The sequence below is a fragment of the Balearica regulorum genome, chromosome 12 (genome assembly GCF_011004875.1).
Source record: "Balearica regulorum gibbericeps isolate bBalReg1 chromosome 12, bBalReg1.pri, whole genome shotgun sequence".
NCBI classification, from domain to species: Eukaryota; Metazoa; Chordata; class Aves; order Gruiformes; family Gruidae; genus Balearica; species Balearica regulorum.
The window spans coordinates 168,414-194,268 of NC_046195.1; the positions used below are offsets into that span (position 1 = coordinate 168,414).

A 25,855-nucleotide genomic window follows, 5' to 3' on the forward strand; every position below is an offset into this window, starting at 1 on the left:
AGAAGATCACTCTGGGTTTTGAGTCTTTTTTTCCTTTTGATTTTTAAATCACTAGAGGAAATGTTTGTCATCTTTTCTGTTTACTTATATCCACGTACTTCTCTTGCCAGCTTTCTTTGCCAAACACAGGCTGCTGCTTAAAATTTACATCAGACATGGACAGCAGTTTGTGCTTTTATCTAGCACATAGAAAGTAAAAGGGAAAACTGTAAATCCAAAATCCTTCAGGACCAGTTTTCCCTTTGGCAATGCAAGAGTCTATGGCTGTAGAAATGTGGTCTGGAAAGGACCTCTGGAGTCTTCCGGTCCAACCTTCTACTTGAGTTCATGCTGCTGTGACTGAATTGCTGGTGTTTCCCCACTATGTCTTTTTCCCTCCCCACTCAGCATTACTGACAGTCGTGACCTTCAGCTTTACAAAAGCAGATGTGAGTTCTGTCATTTACATCGATGTTGAATCCCATTCACTGAGCCATCTCCCAAGTGCTTCAGGAAGTTGAAAGTGAAAAATAGACAGCAGATGTTCTGGTTCTTCTTCAAAGATAAATTTGGGAGCAGATGGGGAGGGGGATTTGTGAAACTTGAGGATTTTTTATCTTTCCCTAACTGAAAAATCAGAGCAAATAACTTTCATCTGATCACAAATACTGATGTGAATGAATTCAATTGATTGCAGTTGCTGTGGAAAGATGCTGTTAGTCTCTCATGTTGAATGCTGTGCTCTCAGCATCTTGAATAGCACTTGACACGAAGTTGTTCATACCCCCGCTTCCAACCTTTCTCAGTGTGTTTGTGTTTATTTCCTTAGGTATAAGTCAGCTGTACTAAATGGTCTCGTTCTTCCTCTGGATTCTGAGGACGTTATTTAGTGTGTGTCTGAATTTCAGTTGTTAATGTTCCTAAGCAGAAGTGACTTTCCAGTCATTACTTTCGATCACCTGAAAAATTTCAGGAGAGAAATGCTACATACCACAACAAACTTGTTCTTGTACCTTCACAGATCCTAAAGGATGATCCTCAGTCTAAAAGCTTGAAGAACTGCCCCTGCCCCCACTAGACTAGGTGGTTGGGGAGAAGTAAGTTGTAGAGATGTTCTGGCTTGAAAAGAAAAATGCTATCTTGAAATTCAAGTGGGGATTCTCTGTAGTAGTTCAGCATATTGTTCCATGCTTGGTTTCCCTCACTGTGAATATTCTGAAATATTCTTACAGCACTCCTTCTGGTGCTTCCCTTGCAGAAATGCCCAGTCATTCCCCATTCACATTCACCTTGGTGCTTCCATGACAAATCTCTACCCAGTATGTGGTGCTGCTCTTTCCCTTATTCAGTCCAAAGTAGAAAGGGTTTACATTTGTGGTGATAGCCTTTGTCTTCCCAAGTAACCATTACATATTTTCTAAACTTTGCCCTGGCAACGAATGAGAGGGATCCGAAAAGTTAAAGTAGGAATTGTTCGTCCTGGATCTTTGTTTAGAAAGCGGCACCATCAAAGGAGTTGCACAAGAAAGCAGAGTCTGGCCTGTCTGCTGTAGGAAACAAGTGAATCTGGAAAACCAAGTGTAACATAAGCAGGTAGTAAGTGCGAACACTGTTGCAAGCCATGTATCTCTTTTTTGTGGCCAAGGATGAAAACTTCGTCTTTAAAGGAACTCAATTCAAATACAGTCTAAAAGGTTTTCTAGAGTTGAGGGCAACTGAAAATAGTTCTTGTAACAGAAAAAGGAATGCAGTTTTTTTCAGTGAAAATATTTCTTAGCCCATTTAAAATTAATATCCAGTGTCTTTTAAAACATCTGAGAAATTGGCTTGCTGGCCACACACGGAATTAAAATAAGCATAAGCAATAAAAGAAAGCTTTTTAAATTGTCAGAAAATATGCTGAGAAGCTACAAAGAGGTTTGGAGAGAGGGAAATTCTGCCCTTCTGGTTGAAAAGACTCAAAGCTTTTAGGTCCTAGCAAGTCTAAATTTTTCTTCATTTTCAGTTTATCAGTTCCTCTGTGTCCTGGTTTCAGCTGAGAGGATTGATTTTTCTTCATAGTAGCTAGTGTGGTGATACGTTTTGGATTTGTGCTGGAGACAGCATTGATAATATAGAGATGTTTTTGTTCTATGGACTTATTGTTGAGCAGTGTTTACACGAGGCCAAGGCCTTTTCTGCTTCTTGCACTGCCCTGCCAGTGGGATGGCTGGGGGTGGACAAGAAGTTGGGAGGAGACACGGACAGGACAGGTGACCCAAACTGACCAAAGGGGTATTCCATACTATATGACGTCATGCTCAGTTTATAAGGAGCTTGGGGGAAAAAAGAGAGGGGGCGGCGGCGTTTGGAGCAATGGCGTTTGTCTTCCCAAGTAACCGTTACGCGTGATAGAGCCCTGCTTTCCTGGGGATGGCTGAACACCTGCCTGCCCATGGGAAGTGGTGAATGAATTCCTTGCTTTGCTTTGCTTGTGCACGCGGCTTTTGCTTTACCTATTAAACTGTCTTTATCTCAACCCACGAGTTTTCTCACTTTAACTCTTCCGATTCTCTTCCCCATCCCGACGGGGGGGGAGTGAACGAGCGGCTGCGTGGTACTCAGCTGCCGGCTGGGGTAAAACCACGACAGTCTTTTTGGCGCCCAACGTGGGGCTCGAAGGGTTCGAGATAATGACAGATTTGATCAGAATGTGCTAGATTGAATTTATAGCTGCTATTAGCTATTTAGTATTAGCTGTTTAGCTATTAATTGTCAGGCTCCTGTGCTTGCCATGGGGCTTGCTTGCCTTACTATCTATTAGAGTCTAGTGCTCGTTAGTGGCTGCTTGTGCTTTCACTGCTCGCTGTACTGCTGTACTTCTTATCATTTTACTGTGCTGTGCCTGGGAACATTTTGATAACAGCAATGGCGATGCGCCTGGGCTGGCAAATGGCCAGGGCATCGCTGCTGTTTTTGTGCTGCTGTCCTGGACAGGCTGGAACTCCTGTGTGCACTCGAGTCGAAGGGACTGTGACCTGTGGATGATTCCACGTCGGAGCAGGACACCCCAAAGCGTCTGTGGCTGTGGTTGCATCTGTGCCGCAGCAGGTATATCTCGAAGTGTCTGGGGCCGTGGTTGCATCTGTGCCGCAGCAGGTATATCTCGAAGTGTCTGGGGCCGTGGTTGCATCTGTGCCGCAGCAGGTATATCTCGAAGCGTCTGGGGCCGTGGTTGCGTCTGTGCCGCAGCAGGTATATCTCGAAGTGTCTGGGGCCGTGGTTGCGTCTGTGCCGCAGCAGGTATATCTCGAAGTGTCTGGGGCCGTGGTTGCGTCTGTGCCGCAGCAGGTATACCTCTGGAAGGACTGTGAGCCAAGGATGAGTCCATGCTGGAGAGGGTACACCTCGGAGCATCTGTGGCAAGGATAAGTCCATGCTACAGCAGGTACACCTTGGAGCATCAGTGGCTGTGCATGGGTCATGCTGGAACATTTCAAAGTGTGTGGCCATGGACGAGCCCATGATAGGGCAGGTTTATTTCTGAGAGGACTGAAGCGACTGTGACTGTGGGCAAGGCCACACTGGAGCAAGTGTATCTATGAAGGCATTGTGGCCCATGGAGAAGGCCATGCTGGAACAGGTGCACCTCGAAGTGACTGTGGCTGTGGATAAGTCTATGCCACAGCAGGTGTACCCCTGGAGAAACTGTGGCTCATGGATAAGGCTCCCCTTGGAGCAGGTACACCCCTAAGGGACTGCAGTCTGAGGATAAGTTCAAGCCGGAGCAGGGGCAAGGGGAGGTGTTCATTGCAATGGTAAACTTGATGGTCTGACTCAAAGGGACCAGGGGTGGAGATTGTAATGGAAATACCTTTAAATTGTTGTAACCCATGATTTGAGTTGCATGTTACAGGAATTACTGTAGCAGAAATCACCTGAACCAATGGAGAACAAGCCTTACAGGGGGCAGCGCAAGTGCAGCAGTGGACCTGACCTGAGCTGGTTTTGGTGCCCAGTAACTCCACATGTCAACCACCTCTCCTGTCCTGAGTGACCACCATGGTGGATGGAGCCCAAGGTTGTGGACCAAGTGAACCCAATGGACATTTTGTGGACATTTATGGACATTTTAAAAGGGTGGTCCACAGACTAAGGGAATGATATCAGCATATTATATCAAGGGATGAAAAGGGTGGTGGTGCTTAATGAGGATGTATTGAATTGTGTGGGACCTGAGCATGACGTAAATAGTATGGAATAAGGGGTGGATAATGTCCTGGTTTCAGCTGAGAGGATTGATTTTTCTTCATAGTAGCTAGTGTGGTGATACGTTTTGGATTTGTGCTGGAGACAGCATTGATAATATAGAGATGTTTTTGTTCTATGGACTTATTGTTGAGCAGTGTTTACACGAGGCCAAGGCCTTTTCTGCTTCTTGCACTGCCCTGCCAGTGGGATGGCTGGGGGTGGACAAGAAGTTGGGAGGAGACACGGACAGGACAGGTGACCCAAACTGACCAAAGGGGTATTCCATACTATATGACGTCATGCTCAGTTTATAAGGAGCTTGGGGGAAAAGAGAGGGGGGCGGCGGCGTTTGGGAGCAATGGCGTTTGTCTTCCCAAGTAACCGTTTACGCGTGATAGAGCCCTGCTTTCCTGGGGATGGCTGAACACCTGCCTGCCCATGGGAAGTGGTGAATGAATTCCTTGCTTTGCTTTGCTTGTGCACGCGGCTTTTGCTTTACCTATTAAACTGTCTTTATCTCAACCCACGAGTTTTCTCACTTTAACTCTTCCGATTCTCTTCCCCATCCCGACGGGGGGGAGTGAACGAGCGGCTGCGTGGTACTCAGCTGCCGGCTGGGGTAAAACCACGACACTCTGATAAAAGGAAAAAAAAAAAAAGAAAAGCTTCCTCCCAAAGCTCTGTTTACTGCAGTACCTCCTCTCACAGCAGTCCATTTCCATCTGATAGGAACATGATTTTCCATTTACAGTTGCAAGGAAAGCTGAAAGCTAGCCAGCAGCCGGAATGATTCAGCCCTTTGCCTCTGGATTCTCTGAAAAGCAATGGCACTGAGCAGTACGTTACCTGCCTGGCTGTGCCCACAGATTTTAAGTGCTGTAGGCATAGGGTTTTGTGACACTAGAAAAGGATCGGGGTGTCTGTCTTTTCTGGAAGTGCCACGGACCAGTTAGAGCAAGGAGGGTACAGAGCTGAGGTTGACAGGGACCTCTGGAGCTTGCCTGCTCAGAGCAGGTCCAACTAGATCAGGTTGCTGCAGGCCCTGACCAGTCAGGTTTTTAATGTCTCCAGGGAGGGAAATTCCACAACCTGCCTGGGCCACCTATTCCAGAGTTTGATCACCTGTACAGGAAAAAAAAAAAAAAATTCTTATGTTTAATGTTATGTGGAGTTTCCTACATTTCAGTTTGTGTTCATTGCCTCTTCTCTCACCACTGGATAACATGTCTATGATATTTATACCTGTTCATAAGATCCCCTTGATGAGCCTTCTCTTCTCCAGGCTGAGCAGTCCTAGTTCTCTCAGCCTCTGCTCATACGGAAGAGACTCCAATCCTTTCACCATCTTTATTACTCTTTCCTGGACTTACTCAAGTATGTCAATGTCTGTCTTGTGCTGGGAGCCCAGCACTGGATACAGCACAGCACTCCAGGTGTTTCTCACCCAGTTGAGGAGAGGGGAAGGATCACCACCCTTGACTGTGGCAATGGCTTACCTCAGGCAGTGGGGTGATGGCGGCCTTCTTTGCCACAGGGGGGACGTTGCAGGCTGTACTGGATCCACTTGATGTCAGCCAGAACCTCCAAGTCCTTCTTTGCAAAGCTGCTTTCCAACTGGTTGGTCCCCAGCATGTCCTGATGCATGGGGTTATTCTTCCCCAGGTGCGGGACTTTGCATTTCCCTTGGTTGAACTTCATGATGTTCCTCTTAGCGTAATTCTGTTGTTTGTTGAGGTCCCTCTGGATGAGAGCACAACCCTCTGATGTCTCAGCCACTCCTCCTAGTTTTGTATTTTATGCAAACTTGCTGAGGGTGTACTCTGTTCTGTTAAAGTCATCAATTCCCTAAGGAGGTCCTCTTCCACCAGTGGTAAGTTTCCTTGCTCCAGACTTTCCCACTGATCTCAGGGACCTGCCTCATTCAACAGCAGGCCCACATTTTCTCTAGTTTTCCTTTTGATGCCACTATACCTGTGGAAGTCTTCCTTGCTGCTCTTCACATCCCTTGTCAGGAGCTCCTTGTTCGTCCATGCAGGCCTTCTGACATCTTTGACTGCCTGCTTGTTGGGATTGACATTGGCTGGTGATCCTTGCAAATCCACCAGCGCTCCTGGGCCCCTCTTCTCTCCGGGATCATCTTCCCATGAGATTCTTGACACAGGAGCCTGAGCAGGCCCAGGTCTGCTCTTCTTAAGTCTAGGGTTGCGGTCTTGCTCTTTGCCTTGTTCCTTCTTAGGATCCTAAACTCCACCAAGTCATGCAACCAAGGCTGTCCCCAGCTTCATATCCCCCATAAGTCCTTCCTTGCTTGTACGTATATGGTCCACCACAGTACATCCCCTCATCAGCTCATCCATCATCTGTGTTAGGAAGTTTTCATCAGTGCACTCCAGAAACCTGGATTGGCTGTGCCCTTGCCCATTCAGCAGGTAAGGAGTTCGAGTTCCCCATGAGGACCCGGGTCTGCAAACACGGGGCTTCTTCCACTTGTCTGATGAATTAAATGGTGGTTTGAAACTGTTGTGTTTCAGTCCTTGTTAGAGGGACACCCCAAGCTTTGCTGAGCCAGGACTAACCAGAAGCCCATACATACTCCAGAGCGAGCTCCAGAGAAAGCTTGAGAAATGCACTGAGGCACACAGTAAGGTGGAAACAGGAACAAGCCTGACAGTGCTGAAAAGGTGCCCTGAATAGAGGGTACGAATGGAGTGGTGAGTAGGAATGAGTGGGTCACGCTGCAGGTCTCAAGCAATGATCAACCAGTTGTAGGGACAGGAGTTGGGAGAGATGTAATGGTTGTAACAGTTTCATTCTCTTGCTGCATCTGAATTTCAGAGGTGGGCTGTTGTGAGGACAGAGGCGGCAGTTTTTAGGCAGTGAGAGGAAGATGTGGCTCCTTGGGCACCCTGGTAATGCAGCAATTGAACAACCAAGCTATTAATATTTTCCCAGTGGTCTTTTCTAGATTTGTCTACGTATTTTTTTTCTCTACACTCATTTTTGTTGAAAGTAAAAGAAGAAAATCAGTTTGACTCATGAGCAGCCTTGCCTTTTGTTGCCTATCCTCTTGGATTTGGTTTTTTGTCAATAACATTTTTTACATAGTTTGTTTGCCTAGCATTTATTTCTCCTATCTGTGCCACTTTTCTTGCAGCCCATGGAGGAGATGCCTGGAAATCGGTATTTTCAGTGAAGGAATGTCAATATAGTGAAGTACAGTGAAGTGTTCCATTTAGCTTGTTGTCTGCACCATATTTACTGTTGTGCTTCAAGTAAGGGCAGACTGAAAGAGAAACTTGATCTTCTCTTTCTCTCTGTTTTGTTGAAAGAAGGACAGGCCTGACTCTCCATGGAAGGCTACAGGCAGCAGTCTTAAATCAGTGTAGTGGGAAGGTGAGCCTATGGGCATGTAGATGAGCAGGTGGGTAAGCAGAGAGGAGTGGAAACCTGTGGGAAGTCCTGCAGTGCCTCCCTGTAGTTCTGGCATTCACACCTCTCCAGCAGTGAAGGGACATCTTTCACCAAATACCGTACATAGACTTGGAGGACATAAGTGTTTGGACTTTCTGCAATTTATGAAAAACATAAATATTAAAAATAGGTAAATGAGTGACTATAAGAATTTTCCTGGACATTTCAACATTTCTGACAAGAACTGCTTTTTTTCCACACTCAGCTTAAGGTGGGACTGATCAATAGGACAAACAGCTGTGTAACACAGCTGCTGCAAGCTCTCTTCCTGGGGCTGCAGGTCTGACTTCAGTCTGGCAAGTAGTAACCTCTTCTGAACAAAAATCTGAAAGGGAGATCTTAACCCAGTCAGCCCTTCAAGGTATCCATTATTTGCTGAGCACAGGATTTCCTTTTGTCTCTGTAGATTTTATTGGAAAGCCCAGTGTCTGCTAAATAGTGCTGGGGTCTTGAGCTGGGCTTTGTTCATCTCCTTCAGGGAGTCTGGATAGCTCAGCTTGATGAGCAACAGGCTTTTCATCTGAGGGTCCAGGACTCAAGCCCCTCTTCAGGTGAGAGCTTTCCTATTTCTTGAATCATTTCTCCTTTGCAGAGCAGATGGCACTGCTCAAAAGAGAGGAAAGGTGATGCTCAGAGTCACAAATGAGCTCTTTGCATCAGACCTCTGCCTCCCACCACAGATCTCTCTGCTTGCTCAGCCCGTGGAGATGGAAAAGGCAGAAAGACCCTCATTTCAACACTACATGCACGCACCTGTCAAACATTGCTTAGTCTCATGCCAAACATGTCCCCCCAAGTCTGTGCATCTCTGTCAGCCCACTGCACTATCTCACCTGCTCTGCCACATGCCTCTTGCAAAGGGACAGCAACCACCACAAAATGGGCTACTGGGAAGGAAGAAGATCTGTGTGGTTCATTCTGTTCACTGTCATTCTGACAGCAGCCAGACAAGACCAATGCTTTATTTTTCCTTGAAAAGTATTTTGGAAAAGCCAGTGGCACCCTGTTTCCAGTCCTGAAAGTCCACCAGTAGACCTGGTGGAGAAGCTGGGGAAGTGATGCCTGGAGATTTCCAGTTGAACCAACAGTATGTGAAACAGTACGTTTCTAGCATACCCAGGACACTGCATGTGGTTGGAGTCACAGCAGAGTTTAGCAGAGATAACAAAGCAGGCTGGGAAAAAATGGCTGTCTTTACAGAAACTTCATAAAGTGGCACACAGATAAAGAGGCTATCAGAGCCATGAATGTGCCACAGGAGTTTACTGTAAGAGATGCCAGAGCCATAAAATAATAGTAATTTCTGTAAACTAATCTCCTTCTTTGCCAGCTAATAACAATTCATATATGTCACTTGAGAATGAAGAGTTCTGCAGTTAAGCCTGTATTTTTGGATACCTTGATGTTCTTAAAGGTCTTTTCCAACCTAAATGATTCCATGATTCTTGCTGAGACTTGGATATGGTGAAGACGGGGCAAGTGAAAGTAGGGACTCTTGTTCAATTGTGAGTTTTTTCTCTAGGAAAGTTCTGTCTCTAGGAGGCAGAGAGTCCAAGGAGGCACTTGGCCGCAGGAGATGAGCAGTTCCCTTCAGCACCACAGCTGGGGCAAGAAGAATAGGGTGTGCAGTGGGTATACAATCATCACTAGGTCTGGTGTCTGGTACAAAGTCCTGTTTCAAAGCCAGGTGAAGGTAAAAAAGCATCTTTGATGACAGTCACTGCAAAAAGTGCAGTTTCAAAGAGTGCCCACCATGCAGGTGCTGCTCTCAGGATCCCCTGTCTATTTGGCAGATGCTTTGACCAGCTGAACAACAGTGCCCAGAGGAGGTAGGACCCATTACATAGACATCTGAGCGGGGCCTTGCATTTGCACAGTACTGAGCATTCAAATCACCTTCCTGCCTTCTGGAGCATCATTTTTGAACCATTCCTTCTTTTACAGATTGAGAGACCCATGTGTTTGAGGCTGAGCCCAGAAAAACATTCAACCCCTGCTTCTTCCTGGGCCAACGCCTATGATCCTCAGGTGCCTTTTCTGAAGTGGGAGAGGTTTCAAGCAGTAAAGCAAATGCAGACTTGACACTTCTGCTAGACCTACAGTACTCAAACCACAGGTTTACACCCTTTTCATGTTTTTCCGTCTTGCATTTTAACACATTGGGTCAGTTTGCTTAAAATGCCTGTTTTGCCTTTCCTTGTTGTGGTGGGTTGACCAAGCCACCTTATCAGTCCTGTCCTCAGCAGGAAAGGGGTGGGAGAGGAGAAAATAAGATGAAAAAACCCCTTGTGGGTCAAGATAAAGGCAGTTCAATAAAGCAAAAGCAAAAGTCATGTGCGGAAGCAAAAGAAAACAAAAGATTTATTCTCTGCTTCCCATTAGTAGGCAGTGTCCAGCCACTTCATGGGAAGAAGGGCTTCAGTACACGTAGCAGTTGCTCTGGAAGACAAATGTCGTAAATAACAAATAACCCCCCTTCCTCCTCCTTTCTCTTAGCTTTTATTGCTGAGCAGACATTATATGGTATGGAATATCCCTTTGGTTAGTTTGGGTCAGCTGTTCTGGCTGTGTCCCCTCCCAAGATCTTGTCCACTCCCAGCCTGCTGCTTAGGCAGGGGGGAGGGAATGTTGGAGAGACAGCCTTGATGTGTGCCAGCACTGCTCTGCAGCAGCCAAAACACTGTTGTGTTACCAACACCTTGCTAGCTACCAAGACACAGCACAGCACTATGAGGGCTGCTCTGGGGAAAATTAACTCCATCTCAGCCAGATACAATACACTCGTCTACTGTCCCTTCTAATGCTTCTATTTTTAGCGAGCTGCCTGTGTTCCAGGGAATCTCTGTGCCTGGAAACTTTCCTGCCTGAAAGCAGGAGAGCTCAGCAGGGCTGTGTGTGCATGGGGCCCAGGATGAGAGACTGCTTTTGGACAGGTACCTCAAAGCTGGAGTGTCTGGATATCTGCACTGCAGGTATGAGAGCCTGGGTTCAGCCTCTCATGCCCATGCTTTGACCATACTGAGCTGTGAAAACTAAAAGCAGTGCAATCTAACCTCAAGATTGGCCATGGCTATGCGAAGATGCATGGGGTGACCAATGGCTGGGTTCTGGGTTAAGCACCCCAGAAGCTCTTCACCGCCGGTGCTGGGCCCAGCCCAGGGAGCCCCAGAGATGGGGATGAACATGGGCACAAGGAAAGCAGGGGTCAGTTCATGCTGTGCTCCTGTGGCCATACCCTGTGGTTGCACCACAGGAGAGCTTGGGCACATGGTTCTTGCTCAGGATCTGCCCCAGTCTAAGGACATGTCCCCTGCTCTTCCTGTTCATGCATGGCTCTGTAGCAGAGGAGCCAAGGACGCTACTGCCAGGATGGTCCCTCTTTGGTGGGGCAGGGCTTGCAGTAACACTGCCTGGGTCTCCACTGAGAGCCAAAGCCTGATGGCTGGGAAAGGTAAACCAGGGCCCTATAGTGATGCTCTCAGTGTTCCCTCCCCACAGCTCACCCCAGACATTACTTCTTTATGACTGAATGAACTCCAACCGCTCAAACCAGAGCCAAAAACCTGGGCAGCCACAAAGAGGAGCACCTCCTCACACAGCTCTGCACCTTCCTTGGGCACTGCCTTACCCCAGCTCTAAGTCCTGTCTCATAGCCAGGGCCCCATGACCACTGGTGGCCTGGGAGGATTTCAAGGTATGCAAGAGGCGGGCAGGGAACCCCTGGAAGGGGCACTTCCAGCATCCCTCCTGGATCCCTTATCTCTTTCCATGGGGTCCAGCAGTGAGGATTCCTGTTTCTCACCCAGGCAGCCCAGGTGCCACTCCTGGTGTGGGAAGCCCTCGCTAGTGTTGCTGTTGCCAGATGAGTTTTCATGGCTTGTGCGATTTGCAGGGCCTTTCTTTTTTTTTATTCTGTCTCTTCTATCTTGCCTGCAGCAAATCAAAGGGGGCACAGCTGGGACCTAGACCTCACTGTTCCATGTGAAAGGTGAGCTTCTCAAGAAACTGCCTTCTAACATCCTCCACATCCATCCCCATGTCTCTGTCCCCAAGTGATCACCTTCTTACCCATCACAAAGTGCTGTCTCACTGACCTCTGCAGCTCCTTCCCACCACTGCAATGCTTCATCTCACAGGAGAAGGCCAGCTGAAATAAGTCCTCAGCAAGTGCTGTCAGGCCTCTTCCCAGCTCCTGCCATGGCCAGCACATCCCCCCTTTCTCGGGTCTGCCTCTTTCAAGGCCAGGGACTTAGCCCAGGGGACTCCCTGGGACATGCCTCTCCATCATCAGCCTCAGTACCACTCTAACCAGTGAGCTGGTGGCCAGGAAGGACCACGCAGGGGGAGAGAAAGACCCACTGTCCCACTGAGAGTTGCTACCCAGGGCTGGGCAAAGGGCTAGCACCTGGACTCATTTCTGGCAGGCTCCAACAGCAGGCTTCTAAACATCTCCATAATCCCCCCACCATTGCCTAAGTGGGGAGTTTGAACCCAGTGCTGTTCAACTTGGCTGCAAGATCTTTCCTCCCAAAGGACCAGAGGACAACATCCCATAGCAAGGGTCATGTCCCAGTCACCAGCACTTTGCTGCTCCATGCCCAGGGAGGTGCCACCCTGAGAGTCATTGTGAAGCTGGGGTTGGCATGGGGTGCACACCACATCTGTCTAGCTGGGCATAGTTTGCTGGCCAGCTTGAAACACACTTTGTGGAGCTCCAAGAATGCACCAAGATGTCATCCCCTCCAAATCACAGCTTCTTTGGTTCTGCAAAGCAAACACATCAGCCACCAGTGGGGGGGGGATGCAAATCCATGTGCAGCAAGCAACCACCACACAGAAACAGTACATCCCTTGCCCATAACGCCATGTTAAACACAAACTCTGAGCATTCAGACCACAACTGCTCTTGATATCATAAGTCTTCATAGCAGGACCTTTTCCCCAGAAAGCCTGTTTCTGGAAACAGGTTCTTTCCCACTGAGAATCTCACATAAGGGTTTGCAGGAGGAATGCCTACAGTTGTTCCCAAATAGGCATGCAATCGCTTTTGTTCCTTCTCACCATTCCCCACCAGTCCAGTGCAGGCCTTCTGCTTCAGCATGCCGCAGGTGCCACAAATGTGCTGCTCTCCAGCTTCACTGGTCACCCTCTGAGTCAAAAGGGACCCCTCCAGAAAAGCCCACATCCTAGCTGCCTGCAGCATCGCCAGCCCTGCAGCCACTGTCCCTGGGACCTGCTCACAAAGGGCCAGGTGATTTCTGTGGCTGAGCAAGCTGTGCTACCCCGACCTTGGGATGGCAACTGGGAGGCAGAAGCTGAGCACGTGGCGCAGGGAGTCCTTGCAGCCCAGCAGGGAGAGCTACTGAGGGAGACCATGTGCCACTAAGTAAAACTTCCTCAAATGATTGCACTAATATTACTATCGTGGATTGGAAGCTGCTGTATAAAATGGAGACACTGGAAGTCTGGAACTGGACAGAGCTGGAGTTTGAAAGATGTCAGGTGTCAGTGGAATGATTCAGGACCCTGCTGCTGCTCTGTCTCTTTTCTCAGTGACTGTTTAGCTGAGAGGCCTTTTCAGCATGCTGAAAGCATACAGCAATAATATCATAACATATATATGTGCACTATATGTATATGCAGTACAGTATAGAAAATGTATGTTGTCAGTTCTTTAGAGAATCCCATGAGGGCCCAAAACTTAATGCAATAATATTGGTGGGGACCGATAATTCTGAATGATCTCTCTACCAATAATCCACTTTCTTGCTTCAAGCAAGGGGTTGCACCAGAGACTTGCAGAGGTCCCTTCCCACTGATGGGATTGTGTTTCTGTAACACCTTTCCCACAACTCATTCCCTCTGTCCCTCTCACAGGCATAAGAATCAGCACACAATCACGCCTGCTTTGGATTTCCTCCATTATGGCCATTTCTTTCAAGATCATTTCTTTGGTTGACTTTTACTGCACACCAAGAGATGCTGCAGGCAGGATGTGGACAACTGATGTGTACATAGAAATTATTTCTCGGCTCTTGCATTCACTGGATAGCAAAAAGTAATGAGGCTAAGCATTGATATTCTGACTGCCTCAGTAAGACAACCAAAGTCTGTGTCAGTCAGATGGAGAAAAGTCAGCCTCCAGCTCTCGTGGAGGGAAAGATTCCTATTTTCTTCACACTCTTAATATTTTATACCTCTTCAAGGCAGTGGGTTTTCTCTGGCATCCTTGAAATATTAATTGTTACTGTCTCAAAAACCTTACCTCCCCAGGTGTAGAACTTTGCATTTCCTGTGGTTGAATTTCATGGGGTTCCTCTCAGCCCATTGAGGTCCATGTGAACAGCAGCAAAACCCCTCCAGTGTATCAACCAGTCATCCCATTTGTATCATCTGCAAACTTGCTGTGGCTCCACCCTGTCCAATCATGCAGACCATGTAGATTGTTCATGAAGATATTAAATAGTACTGCCTCGGTATCAGGTACACCGACGGTGACTTGTGATTGACCTGCAGCTGGAATTCATGCCACTGATCACAATATTGTAAGCTTGGCCATTCAGCCAGTTTGCACTCCACCTCACTGTCCACTGGTCTAGCCTGCACTTCATCAATCCATCCATGAAGATCATATGGTAGACAGTGCTGAAACCCTTCCTACTTGCACAATAAACAATATCCACCTCACTCCCCTCATCCACAAGGCAGTCACCTCCTTGCAGAAGGCTATCAGCTGCATGAGGCATGATTTCCCCCTTTGTAAGTCCATAGTGGCTACTCCCTAAATATATGCTAATACATAACAACTGACTAAATCAGCCACCCACAGCGTAGGAGGGATTTGATGTTCATTCATGTGCTGGGGAAAGAGACACTGCTCCACATCTCATGGGCACTGATGCATGCAACCAATCCTTCCAGCCTGTGAACCACACCTGGTCACTGGCCCAGCTGGCAATCCACCAGACTGTGATCTTCAAAAGCATGAATGAACATCAACTGCATAGCTCTGCCAAATATGCAGAACTTAACACTTTATGCCTAATGCTGATAAGATAATTAAATAAAACAAGCAGTGAAATGAGTGATTAAAGCAAACAGAGAATAACAAAGAGTAAGCAAAATGTGGCAAGCACTTAGTAGTTTATTCGACAAGTGGTGTTAGAGAAATAAAAACTTTTGAAATGGGGTACTCAAATTCTGAGATGCAGTTAGTAAATTCATACTGCTGGCAAGAAAAGTTATTTACTAGCAATTTAATTATGCATTAAGCACTAACAGATGACAAGTAGTGACTCCTGGTTAATTAACATTAAAATGATCTGATGCTAATGCTACTTCCTTTACTGGAACCGTATGGAAAAGAGGAAGAGGCATATTTTTTATCCTCAGTCTCTAGGTTTGCATGTAGGTCTGTGTGTTCCCCTCAGGAGATCCCAGAATGGATAATAACAACAGCAGAAACCATGTTCTTTAGACCTTGTTTTGCTTTATCTTTGACTTGACCCCTTAGCACTGCCCCAGATGCAGCTGCAGCACACCATGGAAGTGCATATCCACATAGTAAGTGAACTCCTTGGGCATGATGTGCATCCTGTAGTTGGGAAGCACATTGTCATAGTAATGATGGGGCAGGGAATGACCATCGGGATGCAAAGAGAAGGGCCAGAAGCCATAGAGTGTGATGTGTTGACACAGCTCCAGAGCAGTGTTCACGAGCATAAACCCTGAGGAGAGGCGATGGGTATGAAAACCACGATCATGCCAGTACTTGCTTAGAGAACTCAGGTACTGAGGGTGGAAGAAGGCGACATGTGACTGGGAGGCAGAGTCCTGTAAAGCATAGAGTGCTCGGTAAGATGCCTCACTATTGCCAGGGTAGGAGAAAGCTGGAATGAGGAACCATGTTTTTCCATAGGAAGCTGCTGCCTTCACAAATGGCAGGCGCCGACCACTCAGACCATGAAACCTGTGAGGCAAGAGATGTGGGACCATCACCCTCTGCCAACCCCATTCTTATTCCCTCCTGCCCTTCCCACACCACTCTGCCCCAGAGCAGTGAAATACCAGTGCTGCTCTTCACCTCCATTTTCCCCTTCTCTGCACCTTGCAGGTGATATGACTTCAAGATTCTCAGGTGCAGCTAACACAGACCAGAGGAGCTGCTTGGAAACACCCAGGATGTTTGGTAGTGATTAGTTGGTTAAAAGCCTGGGAAGGTGTCTTCAAATTTAAAAATTTAGTGGCCCCACAGCTTGCAATTCATGGAGGATGATGTCCCATAATGGTGGAGCAGGTGTCTGGGACAGAATTCATGCCATCTGTCTTTAGAGATCTACTACACAGACATCTACCTCTGAGCTAATTGCCTAAATGTCCTCTGTAGCCCATAGAGAGAAACAGGCACAGCTGGATCACAACTGATCTGTCTTATTTTAGATGTCTGCTGTAGGACAAGAAGAGTACCTGTTTTCTCCACTGAACATAAAGAGCATTTATGCAGCTAGGATCAGAATGAGATTAAATAGTTCCCATCAGAGCTCCTCCTGACAGCAGCAGTGTGGAATACAGCTGAGCCTCTCTGCCTCTCTTGATATCATCCTTGAGAGCATCAGCTCACTGGAAAGACTGGAAATGCTGTTAATCTCTAGTGGTAAGCTAAAACAATCAACAGCAACCAAGTCTTGAACAAATGGTGCCCCAAACAACTCCAAGACTTGCAGTATTGCCCTGTATCCCTCTGCACAGAGGGGAACATCTCATGGCAGTAGGTGTCAAAAGCTTTTTTTTTTTTTTGATGGGGCTTGTATGGTAGCAAAAGCCTGCCTATTTTCTGGGACCAGAACAGAGGCAAAAGAGACTGACTCTTCAAGAACACAATATACGGCAGGGGGGAAGAAAGTCAAGAGTCCTTTCCTCCATTTTCATTACCACACCTATTACCGTTTATGAAGGATACTAGGATTCACAGTGACAATGCTTGACTTTCTGCCCACATCCTCAGGGAAGTCCACAGAAGGCAGGTTAAACCTGATTGAGGTCATAAGCAAAGGAAGTCTATGAGAAATAATGCTCCATGATATCCCAAGAGCTTACCCATCCCTCTGTGACACTACCCAGTTCAGGTACACCCCACCATTTACCCAATTTTACCAAATTTACCTTTGACCCCACTCAGAACATTTCATCTGTCTCCATTTTCTCTGCCTTCTCCCCACTCACATGAAAGCCCCCTCCTCCTGCTGGTCTCCTACATCTCTCCTGGGCAGGCTGGCAGCAATTACCTGATTACAAACTGGTGCTCATCAATTTTAGAGCCACAGCTGCTGTTCCTGAGAATTCCACCATTTCCCACCACAGCACAGGTTTTGTAAAGAGGGTCCCGAAAGGGGGATTTCTATAAAGAACAACATGTATAAATTCACTCACACTTAGAGAATGACAGTAAAGACCTACCACAGATCCTCCAACCAGACACATGCCAGGGTGTCCAAGGGAAAAGCATCCAGACTGTGAGTTGTGTTCCCCCTCAAAAAGCACTCCTACCTCAGGCAGGATCTCAAGCAAGCCACTGCTGACTTTCAAGCTCTTTGAGGGATATCCATCGTAGACTATCTTGGACTCCAATGGTGTGTTCTCTTGCGTCACAGCCAGCCAGGATGAGGCATTGCAGCAGCGCCCTAGCTCTGCCCTGTAAGGAGGAGACAGAGGAAGACAGTGAATAGAGGCCTGGGGATGGGACAAAGGAGGGCTGTAACAAAGGAGAGAGGGATGAAAATAAGAAGAGAGGGCTAGGCAAGGCGGTTCAGTAGAAGCAGAGTAAAGGATTAGGTGAACAATATCGTGGAGTAAAGGGAAAGCAAGCTTGGGAAAGCACAGGGAACACAAAGCATTGCATGAAGTTAGAAGAACCTTCACCATGCACTCCATTCATCTCCACACATCCTTCATTTTCTTCTTCCTCATCCACGCACATTTCCAGACATTTTCTATCTGTTCTCCACTCTTTAGCCTAGCCACTACTCCAAAGCCCTACCTGCTTGCTTCAGCCTCAGCTTCACCCCCACCCCATGCATGCTTTCACCCCTCTCCTCATAAGCTCACCATTGTGCAAGATCAAAGCCAATCAAAGGCCAGCATATGGGATGCAGCAGGGCAATGCGAACAGGTGTTATGCAAACAGGATGTGCCTGTGCTTGCGTGTCCCACCCTTACAATATGACCTGGAGAACAGCATCTCTTTAGATATGATTGTGAGTGTAGACAGTGTGTGTGAGGATCAACCCAATAAACAAACCCAGGCAGGCATTCGCCCAAAACTTATCATGTGAAAGAAGATGTCCAAGAGACTCTTGGAATAAAGAAGGAGTCGCCTGAAACAAAGTATAAAAGGAATGTGAACATTTTTCATGAAGGTGAATGAATATGAAGTAGAAAGAGCAGCAGTCAAAACCTGATCTGACCCTGCCAGAAGTTCAGCATCACAACCTCTGCCGAGGCCAGGCAGAGCAGCCTCCCCGTCAGACACTGTGCAGTCTGCATCCAGCCAGTGGGCTGTCAGCAAGCAGGGACCCACAGCATGGGTGGTGAGTATATGGGGATTCATGGGGTACTGCTTCACAGGCTTGTGGATCAGCAAGTCATAGCAAAAGGGGTCCCCACAAATCTCGAGCATACGAACATCCTGTGAGGGGGAGCATGTGCATGTAACCGTGTCAGCGTGTGTGGCTGTGTGTGATTAGAACTTCTTGGGCTTCTTTGTAGAAGGGTGTTTAGAAACTTGTATTTGTATATTGACATTTTGTAAATGTCTGATATTTTGGTTTACCTGCTTTGTTACTGATATTTGACCCTGAATGTCTATTTTACCCATGTGTCATCAAAAAATTAATAAACCGCTTCGGTTGTGATTTTTTTGGAAGTATGTGAATGGAGTAGTTTTTCCCTGTGACTGGTGGACATCACCTGTACTGGGCCAAGGCAGTAGCATTGAATTTCCAGTGGCAGCTCTGCATTAGCTTCACATGTCTCAGGCTCCAAATCTCATTCACCCTAGGGCAGAAAGAGCTCATGAGCAACTTGAATGCTCTCCCAAAGACTTACTGCAAACAAATGGCTCCTTGTTGCACCCCTTCCTACCCCCTTCACTGAGGCCACCAATTGACTCAGTTTAGCCAGCTGCCGGTCTGCCACTGCCCAGTACACTTGTGGCCTTGATTCTCACTTCTGAGGTTGTGTTATGTTGCTCAACAGTCCTTGACATGCTTCTGCTTCTGGAATCTTGATGTCAGGTCTGCAAAAAAACCCCAAATGGTTAAACTGAGCCAGAACACCGTGTCCTCTCACAGCTTTCCTCCATTACTCCACCCCAGCAATCCCATAGCCCCCGGCCATGTCATGGCCCTGCTTGTAACCACACCCACCCTAAGACATCCACCTGAAACTAGCACCATAGCACCTATCCCCTACTCTATCTCCACTCCTACCCTATTGATTCCTCCCCTGGAGGCCTCCTCAAGCGACCCTCCATGTTCTCACTTCCTTTCAAGGACTGAGGGGACACAGTCCCCTCACTCACCTGTCATTCAACACCAGAAAGGACATGGAGATAAGTAAGACTGCAGTTACAGCCAGCAGCATGACCCATAGCTTCTGCATCTTCAGCAGTCCTGGCTTCACATACTCCTCCCCACTGATGCTGTTTGGCATTTTGGGGAACACTTGAGAGAGCAGAAGAAATGAGTCAGTGTAAGCACCGAGCCCAGGGCTTCTCTGGCACTGGCCCTTGTTGAAAGTTTGCCTTAACTCTCTGCAAAACAACATCCAACACAAGGGATAGTAGGGAACTCATTTCTCTTGGGCTATGCTGAAGCATGCCATGGAGTTATCAGTGGATCCTACTGGACCCTGTTGGAAGGCATCACCAATCTTCAGTATTCGCTCTCCTCCAAAGCTGTCCTCAGCTATTCCAGGGCAATGATTCCACCGGTATTCTTCCACAGCCTTTGCGCCACATCTTGACACCAAGGTGTAGCAGAGAAGGGAAGGAGGAAGCAGAGCTTTGTTGACATTTTTTTTTTTATGTTTTGCCTGAGTTTGCTATTTTTTATCTCTCTTTACAGTATGCTGGTTAGCCTAATCCAAATCTTTCCACTGGAAATTTTGAAGGTTTGGGCAAAGATATGGTCCCCCACAATATTCTGGTTGCTAAATTGAGAGATATAGGGTTTATGGATGGACTGCTAGATGGATAAGGAACTGCCTGGATGGCTGCGTCCAAAGAGTTATTACAGTCAATGGCTCAATGTCCAAGTGGAAACCTCTAATGACTGGTGTCCCTCAAGGCTTCATAGAATCATAGAATCATAGAATGATTTGGGTTGGAAGGGACCTCAAAGATCACCTAGTTCTAACCCCCCTGCCACAGGCAGGGACACCCTCCACTAGACCACGTTGCCCAAAGCCTCATACAACTTGGCCTTAAACACTTCCAGGGATGGGGCCTCCACAACCTCTCTGGGCAACCTGGTCCAGTACCTCACCGCTCTAACGGTAAAGAATTTCTTCCTAACATCTCATCTAAATCGACCCTCCTTCAGCTGAAACCCATTACCCCTTGTCCTGTCACTACACTCCCTGATGAACAGTCCCTCACCAGCTTTCCTGTAGGCCCCTTCAGGTACTGGTAAGCCACAATTAGATCTCCCCGGAGCTGCCTTTTCTCCAGGCTGAACAACCTCCAACTCTCTCAGCCTGTCCTCACAGGAGAGGTGTTCCATCCCTCTGATCAGCTTTGTGGCCCTCCTCTGGACTCGCTCCAACAGCTTGATGTCTTTCTTGTACTGGGGCCCTGTGGGGTGCTGGACTTATCCAGGCTTGTTGGTGCCGAATACAGGGCCGTTATGACCCAGCAGAAGGGGCCCTGGGGGAGTCCAGCTTGGGCGAGAGCAGGGATTGAGCAACTTGCTTATCTTGCGCTGATAAGCACTGGACCTGAACAGGGGCAGGAGATGAGCAATTTGTTCATCTTAACAAGATGCAGCACCTGACGGGTCTGCTCCTTAATCAACTAAGTGACGCCTGGGGTGAGGGGGAGCCTTCACAGCTTGACGTTACTTTGGTAAAACTAAACAGACCACCGCTCCTCTGTACTGAACGCCTTTGTTCTCTGCCACTTCCCCCCCCCCAGCCCCGATCAACTGCACAACAAGCCTTGTTAAGGGCCAATCGACACACAATACTTGACTTAGTCCCACCTCGCCAAAAGTATAAATCTGGCATTTAGAATCCTCTTTTCTGAGGACGAGAACTCCAACTATCCGGACGGGTCGACGGGCCTGGACCTCTCTCCTCCCCAAGCAGGGACGCCTCTTTGGTAAGACTTGCACCTCCGATTATGTCGGATGTTACCCCGGGAAAACTATCATTAACAAAAGCGCTGAACTATTAACTTGAGCTCAAAATTGTTGCAGTTAGTGCATTTATCAACGGCAATTCCGAACTTTTATATCTGTCGCTTCAATAAATTACCTATTTTTTCTTTTCAACTTTGCGAAACTGTTTCAGTAAAAGTCCTTAGTGGGGCTCTGACAGGCAAACGTTGACTCTGATAAGTGGCTACACACATAACCCTTTAGACATAAACCGTTGACGAAGTCTGGGACTAAGACTGGACCTAGCCGCACCTAGGCTCCTCTCTGAGAAGGAGTTTAGAAAGCAAGGGGGTCCTTTCTGAACCTCGTGACTCAACAGGAGGGCCTCCCTCAGCCACATATCAGACTTGTACCCTTTCACGCGACAGGCCCCCAGAGCTGGATGCAGTACGCCAGGTGGAGTCTCACAAGAGCAGAGTAGAGGGGCAGAATCCCTCCCTTGACCTGCTGCTCACACCTGTTTTGATGCAGCCCAGGACACGGTTGGCTTTCTGGGCTGCAAGCACACACTGCCAGCTCATGTTGAGCTTCTCATCAATCAATACCCCTAAGTCCTTCTCCTCAGGGCTGCTCTCTATCCATTCCTTGCCCAGCCTATAGCTGTAGTTGGGATTGCACCAACCCACGTGCGGGACCTTGCGCTTGGCCTTGTTGAACTTCATGTGGTTTGCACAGGCCCACCTCTCCAGCCTGTCCAGGTCCCTCTGGATGGCATCCCTTCCCTCCAGCTTGTCAACCACACCACACAGCTTGGTGTCATCAGCCAACTTGCTGAGGGTGCACTCGATCCCACTGTCTGTGTCCGACAAAGATGCTGAACAGTGCCGGTCCCAGTACCGAACCCTGAGGAACACCACTCCTCACTGTTCTCCACTTGGACATTGAGCCGTTGATCACAACTCTTTGAGTGCGACCATCCAGCCAATTCCTTATCCACCGAGTGGTCCATCCATCAAATCCATGTCTCTCCAAGGAGTCATACTGGGACCAATGCTATTTAATATCCTCATCATTGACATAGTGTGATTGAGTACCCCTTCAGCAAGTTTGCAGATCACACCAAGCTGAGTGGTGCAGTTTGCAGATAACACCAAGCTGAAGGGACCTTGACAGGCTTGAGAAGTGGGCCCATGTGAAGAAGTTCAACAAGACCAAGTGCAAGGTCCTGTGCCAGGGTTGGGGCAATCCCCAGTATCAATACAGTCTGGAGGATGAACGGAATGAGAACAGACCATCAGAAAAGGGCTTGGCAATACTGGCAGTGAAAAATTGGACATGAGCTGGCAATGTGCACTTGCAACCCAGTGGTATGCAGTGTTGTTCAGACTGGAGAAGGCTCCGGGGAGACCTTATTGTGGCATTTGAATACTTAAAGGGGGCTTCTAAGAAAGATGGAGAGACACTTTTTACCAGTGCCTGTAGTGACAAGACAAGGGGCAACGGTTTTAAACTAAAAGAGGGTAGATTGGACATAAGGAAGAAATGTTTTACGATGAGGGTGACGAGACACTGGAACAGTTGCCCAGAGAAACTGTGGATGCCCCATCACTGGAAGTATTCAAGGTCAGTTGGACAGGTCTTTGAACAACTTGATCTCATGATATATGTCCTGCCCATGGCAGGGGGGTGGAACTAGATTATCTTTGACAGTCCTTTCCAAGCCAAACCGTTCTACAATTCTATGAGTCTTTGATTGTATGATTCTATGAAGATGGGAATTTTGGATTTATCAGGATTGGAATGTGATCATCAGTGGCCTGTTCATAGGGAAAACAAAAGCTTCTTTTTGCCAGTATTGCTCAACTATGGACTTTATTTCCCAAAGGTGGAACTTGACTAATCCCGCCCCAGGCAAAATGAAGGTAACTGAACGTTGGTTTTATTGCTATCAATCAACAAATGCACTTCCTGCTACCTGGGTCTGTTTGTTTTGGGGGTTTTATTGAGCTAGTCTTGTTCAGGGTTTGGTTGGTTGTTGTAGGTTTTTTCCCTGAGTAACAGCTCTTTCCAGAGGAGAGTAATCTCTTTAATGCACTTGGTCTGTGTAAGCATATCATCATCAAAAGTGATGGTTGCTGAAACCCGATACAAGCAGTGCACTAAGGTTTAGCACTAATTATATAAAAACAGTCTAGAAAACAGGAATCAGTGGTTCAGGTTCCCACTCCAAACCCACAACGTTATAACAATTTCAATAAAATAAAAAGGTGTGGAATCTAAATCCAAGAAAGATAAAGCTCACATACCTTTTAGAGCAAGAAGGCTGTGAGGCACATATGTTTGATCCTGAAGCTGGCTTCAAGTACATTCATACCTGGGCTGGTACAGTTTTGCTGCAGCTCAAACCTATAAACAATCTGGAACTGCCCTCTCAGGGGGAGGAGATGTGATGACTTCCTTCTGCTGGAGTGACTCATGCATTTCTTCACAATCACAACTAACCTATGAACTGTGAAAAGTCCTCCTGACAGTCAGTGCTTGGTGCAATTATGTCCAGATCAAAAGCCTTTCTTTGCCTTGTTTTTATAATTTGTGCATCCTGTGGTAAATATGAAGGTGTCTTGACCAGCTGTTGGAGTGTTTTGCAAACAGCTGCTGCACAAGACAACACGGACACAAGAAGACAAGGATCTTGAGTGTACGGCCAAGACCTCAAAACACTCTTGCAGTGCTGAGAGGGGAGCTAGCCGCTAGTCTTAGTGCAGAGGCTGACTGCAGTAAACCATGCCTAGACCTACAATTCCCAAAACTGCTCAAGAGTCAGTGGAAACTGGAATATCCCTATAGAATCAAGCTCTTCCAAGTGCACAAGCTCTTGCACTTACAAAGCCTCACTCACTGCTCCTTCCTGTGAATGACACTAGCAAACAAAAAAAAACCAAAACAAAACAGCAAAGTGGTGGAATTCACAAAGGCTTTCTCCAGGTGAACCTCCTTATCCATGTATCTGCAAGTGTACTGGGACAACAGCTTCTGGAGCTGCCATGGGTCCAGTGTCCTTGCATTCTAATCCGAACAGGCAGCTGCACATCCCTTTACTACAGGAGCTTATGGTCTTCAGCAAAAGCAAACTTGATCCAAACTTCCCAGTCAGAAACTATGTCTTTAGCAATCTGTGGAAGAGCTGTGCTTTAGATACACCTTTTGGAAAATCCTAGGCACATGGTATTCAAGCCACATGTCTCAAGTCCTGGCAGTGGCAATCTGAGGTCATGGTATTGCTGCTGAGAGCCACCATAACCACTGTGTCATCTTCCCAGGGCTGGTGCTTAGCGTGAACATGTCTTTAGAAAAGGCATCCTTCTTTTTCTTGGGCCTGAGGCTGTCCTGTACCTGACAAGGCAGATCAGGACCCTGGAATTGAGGCTGTCAGGTAGAATGTGTGGCGAACAGAGACAAAAAATCCCACATACATGCTAGGGGCTATAGTCTAGTGCCCAAAACCAGATTTCCCCCCACTCCAGCCCCTACTTCTCCCAATGGTCACCAGTGCCCCGCTATTGGCACTGCCCCAGCTCTGCTCTGCCACCTGACTGCATGTAGGGCAGCAGGAGAATCCACTTCCTAACACCAGGCTGTGACCTGACTCTTGCCCATTCTGTGGTGATGGAGGGACCCTGGAACTCCTGGTCACAGGGCAGGGAGGCCTCAAGGGTCAATCATAAAGACACTCAGAGACCCACGTTTTACACAGAAAGGCACTCAGAGGCCTGTGGGGTGCACATGAAGGCAATCAGAAGGCCCCGGGGTCACAAAGAAAGGCACACAGGGGCCCCTGGGGTACACTGAAATGCATTTAGAAGCCATTGGTATGAACAGAAAAGCACTTGTAGATCCTGGGATGCATGAAAAGGCAATCAGAGGAGCATGGGATGCACAGAAAGAAATTCAGGGCCCTTAGGTTGAACAGAAGGGCAATTGGAGGCCCTGGTATGAAAAGCAAAGGCACTTGAAGGCTCCAGCCTCACTAACCCTGAGGACCCATAACCCAAAAGGGTACAAAGAGAAGCAGTCGCTAAGGTTCAGTGCCCAGAGTTCTACTGGCCCATTACTCCAGGAGTTGCTAACCCAAGGGTTTGGTAACCCTTGGGACCCATAACCCTAGGGGTCGTATATCCTAAGGTGCAGTAAGCCTAGGGGGTGCTAACCCTAGTGGACCATACCCTTAGAGGTCACTTACCCAAGGAGTCCAAAAGCCCAGTAATAAACTTAGGAACGAATAACCCTACCAGTCCCTAAACCTATGGGCCCATAAGCCTAGGGATCACTAACCCTAGGGGTAGATAACCCTTGTGGCCCCAAAACCTTGGGTTGCTAAACCTAGGGCCCACAATCCTAGGGGCATAAAACCCAAGGGGGCCCAAAACCCTACAGGGTGCTAACCTTAGGGGTCACTAACCTGGGGGCCCCCTGACTTTACTGTCCAGTAACCGTAGGGATCCATAACCCTAGGGTTTGCTAATCACAGGAAACTATAACCTCAGTGGCTGATAAACCTAGTGGATGCTAACACTAGGGTTCCGTAACTGTAGGGGATAATAACCTTAGGGGCTCATACTTCTAGGGGTCACTAACTCAAGGGCCTGTAACCATAGGGGCCTGTAATCCTAGAAAACACTAACCATGGGGGCCCATAAACCTGGGGGAGGTATAACTTAAGGGTCCCGTAACTATAGAGGCATACAACAATATGCTGCCATAACCCTTGGGTTGTTAGCCCTATATGGTGCTAACCATAGGAG

The 25,855-nt window shown here is 47.6% G+C and overlaps 1 protein-coding gene and 1 long non-coding RNA gene across 3 annotated transcripts; one reads left to right on the top strand and one right to left on the bottom strand.

Annotated features, from left to right (window-relative positions):
• Positions 1 to 5,214: 5,214 nt before the first annotated feature.
• Positions 5,215 to 19,249, top strand: LOC142603504 (uncharacterized). 2 transcript variants are annotated; one of them, XR_012837447.1, is made up of 4 exons: positions 5,215 to 9,796; positions 11,179 to 11,374; positions 11,617 to 11,668; positions 13,558 to 19,249. It is a non-coding gene; the product is annotated as an uncharacterized LOC142603504 (long non-coding RNA). The 2 variants fall into 2 exon arrangements; XR_012837446.1 differs by having other exon boundaries at positions 11,617 to 19,249.
• LOC142603503 (alpha-2,8-sialyltransferase 8F-like) lies at positions 15,190 to 23,427 on the bottom strand. Its single transcript, XM_075764634.1, has 8 exons — positions 23,360 to 23,427; positions 19,259 to 19,400; positions 18,905 to 18,973; positions 18,646 to 18,732; positions 17,227 to 17,371; positions 16,965 to 17,077; positions 16,624 to 16,710; positions 15,190 to 15,649 (listed from the first exon to the last, which is right to left on the bottom strand). Exons 2-8 carry the CDS (start codon positions 19,387 to 19,389, stop codon positions 15,190 to 15,192), a joined length of 1,092 nt encoding a protein of 363 aa, XP_075620749.1. The 5' UTR covers positions 19,390 to 19,400; positions 23,360 to 23,427.
• Positions 23,428 to 25,855: the final 2,428 nt, after the last annotated feature.

Excerpts from the sequence above, each read along its gene's own strand:
- LOC142603503 (XM_075764634.1), bottom strand. The coding sequence starts at position 19,389 with ATGCCAAACAGCATCAGTGGGGAGGAGTATGTGAAGCCAGGACTGCTG. Across the intron at positions 18,974-19,258 it reads TTTCTGGTGTTGAATGACAG|ACCTGACATCAAGATTCCAG; the intron begins GTGAGTGAGGGG and ends GTTTTTTTGCAG. Across the intron at positions 17,078-17,226 it reads TGCTTGAGATCCTGCCTGAG|AAATCCCCCTTTCGGGACCC; the intron begins GTAGGAGTGCTT and ends TGTTCTTTATAG.